Source organism: Aplysia californica, unplaced genomic scaffold (genome assembly GCF_000002075.1).
Source record: "Aplysia californica isolate F4 #8 unplaced genomic scaffold, AplCal3.0 scaffold00197, whole genome shotgun sequence".
NCBI lineage: Eukaryota > Metazoa > Mollusca > Gastropoda > Aplysiida > Aplysiidae > Aplysia > Aplysia californica.
Genome location: NW_004797467.1, coordinates 937130 through 950141, shown reverse-complemented (window position 1 = coordinate 950141; position 13012 = coordinate 937130). Strand labels below are relative to the sequence as shown.

General features: G+C 39.1%; 1 protein-coding gene across 3 annotated transcripts in view; it reads left to right on the top strand.

The window, feature by feature from the left end:
* LOC101855190 (uncharacterized protein At5g50100, chloroplastic) overlaps window positions 1-6162 on the top strand; it is a 7702-nt gene extending 1540 nt beyond the window's left edge. For all 3 annotated transcript variants that reach the window (XM_005098938.3, XM_035969933.1, XM_013082871.2), the window contains exons 3-4: window positions 1026-1211; window positions 4922-6162. In XM_005098938.3, the coding sequence (XP_005098995.1) occupies window positions 1026-1211; window positions 4922-5143 (408 nt within the window). In that variant the 3' untranslated portion in view covers window positions 5144-6162. The remainder of the gene's footprint in view (window positions 1-1025; window positions 1212-4921) is intronic.
* Window positions 6163-13012: the final 6850 nt, after the last annotated feature.

Below are 13012 nucleotides of genomic sequence, written 5' to 3'. Positions count from 1 at the left end.
TATACTGTAATGTTCTACAAGTTGTGAATTTGCATTTTCCTCCAACTCTGAAGGTTAAGAGATAAAATGCTTTGGATTAGACAATGGTTATGAAGTGTTGTAATTGAATATCTTTTGTATACAACCCTGTAGGCCCAGTTTATGCCGTGAAGGAGAAGAAAAAATTGCTTTGACCTTGCTTGTTATGGCCAGCCAGGGATGAGTGGGATGGGCCCTTCAGCATTCAAAAATCCAATGAAATACATTCACCAAATAAAAACAGACTTTCCATTGCAGGTCTTGAACTCATATCTTTTGCCTACAACAGTGATCGAAGAGCCTATTGTTAGAAATACTACTCTGAATTATGATAAGATTGCAATTGTAATTTCTCTCAATACTGATGAAATAGCGATGTAATACATTTAAACCTGTTCTCTTTTAACACAACCTTCCCACCCCCACGCTCGTGTTGTTGGTTTTTTTTTTACTTCATCGTGAAACTGTGTAAGATGTCCACCCGTCTAAGACAGCCACTTGTCTCCTCAACATTAAGGGGCCATCTGAGACAATTTTAACTGTCTGTAGACAGCTAACATGGTCCAGAAATGGATGTAATGTTGTGGAATATCAGAATGATATACCAGGGAGTAACATATATTTTATCTGTCACTGGGTTTATGATAAGTATAATAATACTTGTGCTTCATCAAATAGAGGCAGTCTTTTAGAAAAAACAACAGCAAAAACAGCCAATCCTTTTTTCCAGAAAGTACCCAGAATACCCTTATTTTAGTAAGAGCATTTGTGACACACATAGGTCATACAAATGTCTAAGATTAGAAGCAGTACAACAAACATTTGAAAAAGAAGGAGAAGAGGTAAGACTGTTACATGTTTGATAGGGAAGAAAGAGCAAACCACACCAGAGCACCCTTCAACAACGGGCTCAGAATACCTAGATTCTATATCTGCACTAACATAATAATATATTCATTTTCTGTTCTTTGTACATTTTTGCCTTGATTCATTTATAATTTTCACAGGTTCTCTATGATGGCGAGTGCAGGCTTTGTGAAATTGAAATCTCTGCTCTGAAGCGTTTCTCAAATGGCAAAGGCGCTGTCCTGTTTACAGACATCACCCAACCAGAATATGATCCCCAAGGGAATGGCGGGGTCACTTATGAACGTGCAATGAAGGAAATGCATGTCATTGCTCCTGACGGACAGGTAACGAAAAGTTACACATAACAACTGCCCAGAATAAGACTCCGCCATGGGGGCTCTCTTGTTCTAGAAGTTAGAGTATTAGCCTCTCATTCAATAGGTCCCAAGTTCGAATCTTGATTTTCCTCTCTAAAATGTTCTCCTTTCACATCCATCTTTACCTGCTCACTAACAATGTTCTGTCATTTGCTTTCATTTCCACTTTCTGCCCCCTCCTCTGCGCTCCTGATTCTTTCTGTAGCCTTTCTACAGCTACTCCTTGGCTTCTTATTGCTGTCTTTCAGCCACACCCCTGATCTTATGGTAGGTAAGGTCAACACCTAGCCTTCTCTGATAAAGGCGAAAAATCTCAGAGGTCCTGTGTGCAAGTTGCGCACATTAAAGATCCCTTTGAGGTCCAAAATCTATAAGAGTAGGCTTTGGCCTAGAGAGCCTTAGACTCAGTGGCGGTTCGTGGTTTATAGAACTGACCGGCCATCATTCACATAGACGCTTTCTTCCCCCCCCCCCACCCCCTTCCTTCACAACACACACACACACACACACACACACACACAACCCCCTCCCCATGGGACTCTGCGTCTCTGGGTCGGGCAAGAATTAGACCAAGATCCTGTCACACCTCTCGGGCTAAAAAGGGAGCAGTTAGATCAGGCCCATAGTGGCCTCTATGATATAATGGGGAGGACATTAATAATCGCTTCTACCATTTCGGCCATCCCCCAACCCTCCACAAATACACCTGACCCACACACACACCACTGTAAACATTTTAATATAATGTGAAAGAGCTGAAATATGGTAGTGTCAAGAAACAATATTATGATTAAAGTATGATGGAAGTTACTGAGTTAATAGAAACTGACTTGAACAGCATAGGAAAAGAAACACTACTAGAGTCTATGCTAGAAAACAAGCTGAAAGTGAGAAGCACAATAAACTGCTGGTCATGGCCTCCGATACTTTTACTTTCTACACACCCATACACAATATTGACGTGCACTCGACCTGTAAATATGTAATAAAAACAGTACTGTATGATGGCACAAAGTCAATTGATACTGTACCAATGACGCTGTCCCATGCAGATTAAGTCTACGATCAGATACTATAAAAAGCTGGACAAAGTTAGCACACAACAGTTTTCCATCATTATGCAATCAAACGTTCTTCATCACACTTCTCAGTTCTAAGAACCCTGTTGTAACAAAGTGGGGAAGTGTGTCAAATGCTAATTATAGAACTTGGTGTCTAGCTGAGGTGACGGTGGATAAGGGGAGAGAATGGAGGGGGTCGGCCCTTTGTTTTCGGCCCAGACAGACAGCCGAGAGCCTATCGCTCCTCGTTATAATTCTCCTTATATATCTTCACTAGACGATTCCTCTCTTCGCCGACTAGACTCATATGGGCCAGGTACGTTATTAGTGGGGAGAAAGCGATGAATAGTCACCAAACAGGAACCAAAGGTGGCTTAAAATTCAATAAACAAAAAAGATTAGTGCCATGCTGACAATAAATGTTTTGATGATAGTTAGAGAAAGGCTGAATGATAAGTACATGTATTGCTGATGAAATATTTCATTTGTCTGTGCTACTCAAGACTCAAGACAGTCTCATTACCGATTTTGTAAGCAACACGGAGGCCAACTTGGCAATCTAGGGATGTTTATATTCCTTCTTTGTAGTCTCAGGGCAGTAGATGGATTTGTCCATCCGCCGTGTTCGTTTGTCCTCGTACGAAGTTCCGCGACGTGACGGTTTGACGGGAGACGATTTAAAGTTATGAGCCGGTGTGATAAACAAAGGTGGCGGAATGAGGCTCTGTAGCGACAAAACAGTAGTGAATCCCACTTGTCTATTTGAACGCCTTCAAATCGGCAAGGTGCTTTTGAATATTGATACATGTTTATTCGGATTTACTTAAAACTGAATGAAAATCATCATCAGCAATAATCTCTTGTCAACAGTCCAGCTGACAAAACTTTGACCGGCACCTCCGGTCTTGCCCAGTTAACAAACTGCCCCTGCTTAGACTGGTAACATGAAAGAAGTTTTAATAGGGCATTTTAACACAAAAGGATGAAGGCGGTGGGGGAGGGGAAGGGTTGTGGAGGAGGAGTGTTGTAAAAAATGTAAACATATGCAGGTGTCTTTATGCATCCATTGAAGCAATTTAGATCATTTAAGAGATAGGCTTCCCACCTTGCTAGTTAGGGCCAACCCAGGCTTAGAGGGATGCAGCATCCCAGCAGAGAGACTGAGATACTCGATGAAAGTTTTCACCCTACTTTGGATCAAATCAAACGCAAGATCCCTTCGTGCAACAGTGAAGCACCTTACCACCACATTACAGGCACTTACAGAGGGGTTGTGACGAGATGATTATTGCCAAATGTCAGTAAAATTCATGTATGGTTGCTTAGAACCAATAAAATAAGGCAAATAAAATATCATAAGGTTAGTCAAAGTGATCTACAAAAATGCAAACAGCCCTTAAACAGGTCTATGTGGAAAGGGGTGCTAAACAAGATTTCTTGCATTGTAGCCACCAACAGGGGCGAAGGCTGACTTGTTTGACAGGGTAATCAAAGTGAGATGGGACCTGATAGGGCCTGGAGATATCACACTCACACAAGTCACAAGAATCTTTCTGGAGGCGGCAACTCTGAGTTGTGAATGAAAACAAATCCTGAATTCATGTTGTATGCATGTTCAACCGCTAAAATAATCGGGAAAGTATTTCATTAAATATTTATTCTAACTAACCTTGAATTTTACTTTAGATTTGAATACTCAAACACCAAGGAAAGAAGCAGAGATGTCAGTACTACAATGGCAGGTTATACCAGACAGTCTAAACACTTTGGTAGAGCATACCAATTATTAACTTTTTATTTCACATTTGGCTGTTTTTTGTCTATCTTTTCGTGGCCTGGAGCCGGTGTCATAATTGAGGTCACGATCTGATTATAGGACGTTGAAAAGTCGAGGAAAAAAAACAAGCACTCGAGGCAGTCAAGATATTATTAGGAGTTAGTTCCCCTCACATCTGTGAGGTAGACTGGACCAGTGTAATAGTTAGCTTACATAATCAGCGTGTGTGGGTGCTTATAACTGTGGCTCGAAAGGGGTGAACAGGGTATATGTGGCAATGAAACAGTTTTGGCTGCTATGCACATGTTCCCTTCAACTCTATTGGTAGACTCTTCCAGCCTCACTTTAAGCTTACTTAATCAAAGGTTGTGACTGCTTATGGAGTGGCCCGATAGGGGCGAACAGGCTATTTCTGTGGCAATGAAACGGTTTTGAAGGTTAGGCATAGTCTATTGTTCATTGGTGATTATGAACGTCTTTTTACATTTAATTTATGAGGTTTACATCTATGGGTGGATTTGACTGCGACAATGTTTCAAAATGAGGAAGGGAAGCGGTGATTATTTGATTTGATTATATGGACGCTTCGCCACTGGCCACCAACCAAGATCCTTTTGAAGTTGTCAAAAATTTGAATTTGAATTTATGTACCTGGCTTTCCTTGGCTGTGCTATGTTGTTGAGTTTTTAGTCGTAGACACACACTGGTCACTCGCCTAGTTTCCTGATATGTATGAATGCGAAGAACAAAAATTAAATATTTCTGGCATGCCTTTTCAATTTCATTTTCAGAGCTACCTTTCCAAATACTGAGACTCTGTCAATTTGTATGATCCATAGGTGTTAACCCAGGGAGATGCTATACGTCAGATGTACCGAGCTTGTGGTCTCGGCTGGGTTGCAAAAGCCACAGAACTTCCCGGTATTAGAAGTGTATGTGACAGACTGTATGTCCATTTTGCTGAATACCGACTGAACAAAGCCCTGGACAGATGTGATGGTAACAGCTGCTCTATCAAACTTCAACATTTGAGGGAGAAGTACAGAAATTCTTCCAGTTGAATAAAAAAAAAAATGCATTGTTGATAAATCTCTGTCCCTGTCCGTATGTCATTTACTGCGGCTTCACAAATCCCCATTTTTCAGGGCTATTTTAATCATAGATTATGATTATAATAGTTATAGTATGCAAGGGACTTACAAGAATGTCACCTGAAAAGTGCATCGCTTTCTTTCACCCTATTCTGTCTCTACTGTTTGCAAAGAAGAGGGAAAAGGGGCACCGGTAATGTACAAAGTCCTATCCAACAGAGCTCTCTAGTAAACCTTTGATCCTTACAACATTAGTCAGGCTCGGATAACTCAAACTCAAACACAACAGCAATTGACGAATGTGTTTGACTCGTCCATAATTGTGGTAAACTAATATACCCCCAAAAAATTAAAGAGATATCATATATCATTCCTGGAATGGCAAATGGTACAAGCTATCTGTCATTTTGAGTTTTTCGTGCCCCGACTGTATATTTAATATTATGAACAATAAATTAGAGGCCCGGTAATAACTTGTATAGACTGGCTTTAGAGAGCTCACCTTTCTTTTGCTTCTTGTATCATCTTATCTCTTGTTTGGAAAGCTTTTAGAGTATTTTTGGACATCACATGAGAATCTCTTTCCCCATGTTTGTTTTTTAAAGTATCATAGCTAAGGTCTTTCATGTCTTTGTCTTGAGGACAATCATTTGTAAAACAAATTGAAAATTGTAATTGACATTGGTGGAGTCAGTTCTGTTGAATAACTTTGTTTCGAAGAATTTGTTAATGAAATGAATGACAGTTTGACATGTGAACAGACATGAGCAGTGATTTCTTGTTACACATATTATTTTTACTGACTCGTATTTTGTGCAGATTGACTATGACTGTAAAATACCCATATATGTATATATCAGTATGAGGAGTTACTGCTTTGGCTTTGTTCATTGGATATGTGAGTGACTCTGTGGTGTACTGTGTGAATACCCACTCAGCGAACTGTACTCTGAACAGAAAAATAAATGAATGCTTCCAGTTCCTGAAAACATGGCTGAATGTTTCTGAATCTGTTTGTCTTTGTCTACACATATAAGTCTGATGACACTGCAGACTCTTTGTGTGGGTGGTTGGCAGGTGCTCTGGTGTGGTTTGCTTCTTCTGTCCTATCAAACATCTATCGTTCTTAGATCTCCCCTTCTTCTTTTTTATGTTTGTTACTCTCTTGTAACACTGACACCTCTAATCTTCTGGCGCTCATATGACCTTATGCAGTTGCGAACGCTGTAAAACCTCTACTAAAACTAAAGACTCTTTGTTCAAAGAGGATTTTAAGTGATTGCTCGCTCCGTAATTGTAGTGTCACCATTTACCTTCACGTATCCTGGCTGAACATTTGGGCCCAACAGCAGATTTTGCAACCAGCTTCTTCCACTCCTCTCGGTTCTCAGTTTTTCTATCGCAAAATGTTGCAGTCACAGCCAGTCCATTCTTAGATGTTGTTTTCCCATTATTTTCTCTGTCTGCCTCTTCATCTCCCTCCTTGTGTTGTTCCCCGTCGGATCGTCTTGGCCAGTCCAGACGAACATATGATGTGCCTGTACCACTTCAGTTTGCATCTTTTCACTGAAGTCGATGACGTTTCCAATTCTGGTTCTCACTACCTCATTGGCTATACTAGGTAGGCCTACCACAAGCGAAAATTTGGAATATATCGGAAATCAAATTTTTACCACCTTAATTTATTTTACCATCTATGAAACTTAAAACAATGGGTGAAAGGGCATTTGAATACCAAGGCCCCAAGATCTGGAATGCTTTACCAAGTACGTTGAGAGAAATCAAATCTTTTGATTCATTCAAATGTCAGCTGAAGTCGTTTCTGTTTTTAAATTAATAAGATGAATATTTGGAATAATTTTCTTTAGTCAGAACACAACGTTTCATGTTACTGTTGTATGTTGTACTGTATTGTAAAGCGCTCAGAGCCTGTGTACTTTATTCGGGGTTGAGCGCTATATAAATGTCATTTATTATTTATTATTATTATTAATTTGAGTCTACTTGGTAAAACTTGGACAAAACAGAAAGAATCTTTCTGGGCGGAGAAATGAGGAGAGAAAGAAACGGTCGTTGACAACTTTTTTCCCCCAAGACGGAGATTTTCTACCAACCAGAAGCGCACGCTTGTGGTACCTAGTTATACAATCTCTCTAAGAGACCGAGGATTTAGCGGTAACGTCTCATCTCCAGTACTTGTATTCTTCTTTCTGTGTCTGTTGTTATGGTTCACATCTCACATGCACATGATTTATAATATAATGTATTTATTTTAGAAAGGATATGACCAGGGAGTGTATCAATATATGCAATATGATCTTGAAGCTGAGGATGGTGATCTCGTCATTCCAAATGATTCTTAGTTTGGTCACAGCAGCTCTGGTCGACTTTCATTTTTTTTATTTGAACCACCCAGCATCTGATCTATCTCCTGTGGTGGAATGTGTCATTGAGCTGAGCTCGCCTGAAGAGTGAAATTTTCCTATCCTAAGCCGAGCAATCACAGACAAAGACCATCTTAATTACATGAGAACAGCACAGCCTTCTCATACTGTCCGCCTGCCAGGCATGGCAGGTTACAAGCATTCCTCATTGTGCAATCAAATTCTACCTCACAACTTGTCTCCTATACATGTGGTTTTTTCCTGGGAAACCCGGAAATTTAAAGTAATATTGGAGGGTATTCCATAACAGTAACAGTCACTCAAGATCATAGAGAAAGAAAAGTGGAAACACAGATGACCGCAAAGGACAGTGTCTTTTTAGTTTTAGTAGAGGTTTTACAGCGCTCGCAACTGCATAAGGTCATATGAGCGCCAAAAGATTAGAGGTGTTACAAGAGAGTAACAAACATAAAAAAGAAGAAGGGGAGATGTTTGATAGGAAAGAAGAAGCAAACGACACCAGAGCACCCGCCAACCACCCACGGACAGTGTCTGAGATGCTAACCCACGACACTTAAGAAAATGAATTCTTATGTTGTACAGTAAACCAACAACAACACTCATAGGCTAAAGCAAAACATTCCAGTTTCACCTTTCCATTTAATTTCCTTCAAAACTGTTATCTCTATCACAAGAAAGAAAAGCTGCGAAACAGACTCAAACACCCCTTGTCATTTACAAAACAACGATACAAGAGAAATCAAGCAAACAAACAAAAAGAAACTTGATCTGGGCAGCTGATGACCATAAACATAAGAACAAAATGTCCCCAAAAACAACACACACAAAAAAAACATAACACCTTTAAAATAAATTGATAAAAAGCAAAAGCATTGGCTACAAGTTAAAGCTAGAATTGATCACAAAAATGATCTCTTATTTCACAAGTGCATGGACAAAAAAGTACCAATGTATACTGATCTTAAAAACCTTATTGAATCATACACACTATCAAGACATTTGAGGTATATGCAGATGAGAATTTTATGAGTGCAAACAGTAAGGTCAAATGGGTTGGCCATGCCCCTAAGATTAAAATTTGTAAGGAACTTCCAAAAGAAATGCGTTTTATTTCATCAGACAGAATTAAAGAAAAGTCTTAAGACAAACATTTATTCAAGACTGTCCTCTGCCAGTACATGTGTGTGTGTGTGTGTGTGTGTGTGTGCATGTGTGTTTGTGTGTGTTGTTAAGGTCTCACAATGTGCATTTTAAGTATGTTAATTTGTCGGTTACATTGAATTTGATCCTGCATTGTTCAGTGCTTAAAGCCTTCCATGGAGAAGGCGCGAAAATCCGTACAAAATTTCACATTATTATTGTTTTATACTTATTACTATTATTTTTATTATCCAAAAGTATGTGTTTGGAAAAGATAATACAAACAGCTTTAAAAACGTCTGTCTTGAGAAATGTTAGTATCAACGTTAACTAGTTTATACCCAGTGATATTATTATTATCATCATCATCATCATCATTTGAAATGATTATCCAAAAGTATGTGTTTGGACTATTCGGAGGAACAAAGTTTATCTTAAGTATTGTAGTTAGTATCAACATAAACTAGTTTATACCCTGTGGTACAAGTTTCAATGTGAATCAGTGAATAATTTAACAAAACATGTCTTTGACAAGAAAATGTACATGATAACTTATTGAGATAATGACATCATTTGTGCAAGTTTACCAGTAGTGACAGTGGCACCAATATATAATATTAATATGCACAGGTTTACAAACAGTGACAATGGTATACCTGGCCCCGCAGAAAATTGCATTTTTAAAATAGAAAAATTGTAAGGTAAACTGCCTAAAAATTGCAAAAAAAATACAACCTTCCCATCCCAGGCGCATTAAAATGAGCTTAAAATTTTCAGTTTAAAAAACATGACAATTTGAGTAACATAAAAGCAGAACAGTCTTTTAACAAATCATGATGCACAATACAAATTTTACAACATTTACCAGTAACGACACACGAGTAAGTTAATAATAAGTTATCGACCAAATAATATGATTCCGTGTGACACAAAAAAATGGAGGCCTTGATTTTCATAATAATTTTTTAATAAATGCATAAAATTTGACCAAATTTAGAACATACCGACCGGGTACTTGGTTCAAGGAAAGATCTAGAAGTGCATGAAGTTTCATGAGATTTAGTCAAAAAACAAAATGTTGACGTGAGATTTACGAAACAACCTCTAAAAATACAAAATAAGCTTATGCTCCAATCAATTCAGATCCTGTTCCATTTTTCTCATGAAACCTTCGATACACCTGTAATCTATATTTAGATCTATTTCAGATATTTTCTGTTTTTAAAAATGCATGGTATAGTTTTAACACTAAGTTGAATTGTAAAATACAGCAAAAAAACATTTTTTTCCATAAACAATAATAAAAATGTAGATCATTTCTATAGCGCCCACTCCCATGTGAACACAGCTTAAGGCGCTTTACATACTTATGCATCAGGTACGAACAATATTCACGCGTGCACACACACACACACACACAAACACACACACACACACACACACACACACACACACACACTCACACTTTACACGCACACCCACATGCACACCACACACACGCACTCACCAAGATCTACTTGCTTACACGCGCACGCTTACACACATTAGATCTATGTCTCAGAGTCTCAGTTTGTGGCACTTGCCGTTTCTTTGTCGAGTCGTGTTCGTATTCCGGCCTGAATTTCCGGTTATAGCTTTTTGAGTAGCCTACGTTAGGCTAGAGCTGGGCCAACCTCACGATTTACGCATCGACTCCGTACTCGCACCATTGCGTATTAAAAATTCTGTAGATGTATTTTTTCCTAAAATAGCAAGAAATTGCGAAAATTTTAAAGAATTGCGGGTTTATAGCGGAACTCGACGAAAAACGCGTCCGCAAGACCGCGATTTCCTGGGGGGCCAGGTATACAGCCAAACAGTCAGACCTTGTTATACCACCAGCCGTGGTGCAGTTACATGTACAAGCAAGAAGTGTAGAATAGCGAGGCTGATGTTATACTGGGGAATGTCTGTTAAATAGCCCCGGCTGTCAACGTCAAGGAAAATGACTCTGCTGTGTATGTGGTGATCTGTATTTGAAAAGAGATTTTTGTAGGTGATTCAAGTGTAAATGTTGAGAGAGAGAGAGAGAGAGAGAGAGAGAGAGAGAGAGAGAGAGAGAGAGAGAGAGAGAGAGAGAGAGAGAGAGAGAGAGAGAGAGATGTTCATTTTCATACATTGGTTAAACTTAAAACCTGGCGGTTAGCAGGGCTGGTGATATAATGAGGTCTGACTGTACACATATATATAATAATAATAATATATACAAATTTATCAATCATTAATAAAGTGGAAGACTTGTGTATATAATATGAGAATACGTTAAAGCATAGCCCCGACTGTCAACGTCAAGGAAAATGACTCTGCTGTGTATGTGGTTATCAGGGAATTAAAATGGACTAGTTTATCAACAGAAACAATAGCATTAACATGAACATGTTCACTCATGATAGCACACCGCCAAGCTTGCGTCTAAGGTTTGATTGTATATAATATTAAGCCCTTCGTGGCACAGGGTCATTTGACTGTTCATTAACACTTTGACATCACAAGGTTCATATAGTAAAAACCCTTGCTATCAAAGGCAAAAGCATTTTGGAGAAAATCCAAGGAAACTGGGTTGTAAACATCGCCGATCGGCGAGATGTGACAGCAAAGTGCTAACTACTTCGTGACACAGGGTTATTTAATTGTTTATTAACCCTTTCATGACACAGGGTCAACCGCATGACACAGGGTCAGTTATTGTGTTCCATGGAACACACTTTTGGATGCCCAGGGACAAAGAGTAGAGCTAGATTAAGCGGTCCGTTGCCTATAATTAGACCTGGTTTGTGAATAGCATTATTGACTATCTAACTAACTAAAGATTTCTCTGTTTGGAAAAAAATATCCCTGACTTTGAATCTGCTGCAATTCGTTTTAAGAAATGCACATTATAATAGTAATAGAAGCAGTCTGCCAATACAAACTATCACGAACGGCATTCGTCATTATGGTCCTCATGCTTCGCAAAGCCTGACAAATGCCGTACGTCACAACAGCCACTTGCTTCCTTTGCAGTTTAAGAAGAAAAATGACAAATGACATATCGGTCACAACGTGGTGGAATCAGGCACTCGTCAATTTTGAGGCATATGGAGTTATTGAAACCATCTTAAAGCCTGTCCATTTGCCTTGCTTTAGATGCAAAATATATCCAGTTATCTTTTGTACAAGTCATGGTATTTGCGGTTGAAGGAGGTGTGGGTAACCTGGTTTCAGAGGTAAAATTAGCGAGAAAATGGCCGCCAAAGTTGTGTTATTTCCTTAGCTTGAGAGTCCTTGAAAACTGGAAAATTATATTTTTTGTGCCTTTTAATCAATGTTTTTCAGTAAAATCCATATGGAAATGTGTTTTTAAATGGATATAAAATGTGTTGAGCCAAAATAACAAAATTAGAAAAAAATTGCCCAACAACCAGAAAAAATGCTGGTTTCTCTGATTTCATTGTTTTGACGAGCGCCTGATTTCACAGAGTCATGACACATATGTCATATAGGTCACAAAGGGGGGATTTACACAGAGCACTCTGTTAAGGTCAACAAAAGGTTTGAAATCTCTGATCCTCACTCAGGACCACAATTTATCACAGACTGGATGCGAATACTAAAAGCACTTCCAACAAAACTTCTATTTACACTGTCAATTATACACTCAAAGAATAGCACGTATAAGGCCCACCACTTCCTTGATACACAAGCACAGGCTGGAAACTGACGTCTGTGGTGGAGAGGTAAGGCGCTCCGCTGTCGCACAAAGGAGACACCGAGTTCAATTCCCGTGTGAGGAGAACATTTTTATCGGGTATCTCAGTCTTTCTACTGGGATGTTGTGTTCCTCTCAGCCTGGTTTGGCCCTGACAGGCAGAGTCAGAAACTTTCTTCCTACTCCTAAATTGTGTTGATAGGGTGGTAAAAACGCCTTTAAAAAAAGAGGCTGGAAGGCATTAAATGTAAGGTCGAGAATTTGAATTTTCTTCCTTCCTTCAGGAAACTGTCATTTCAGCTTGCAGTCCAGTAAAAATAAAACATTAGCTCTGCCCTCCTAATGAGCTACTCTTTCTCTCGCATGGAGTTGCACTTAAAACAAAAAAATCTCCACCCCCTCAATAAAAAAACAAAAGCGAACAACCCACTATCAAACATTAAGAATTAAGATACAGCCAGTAAGCTGCTCAGCACAACATGCAACATTTTATGTAAAGTGCCTTTCCCAAGGACACAATGTCGGGCCTGAGGCTCGAACCTCTGAACTCGCAGCCTCAAGATTACG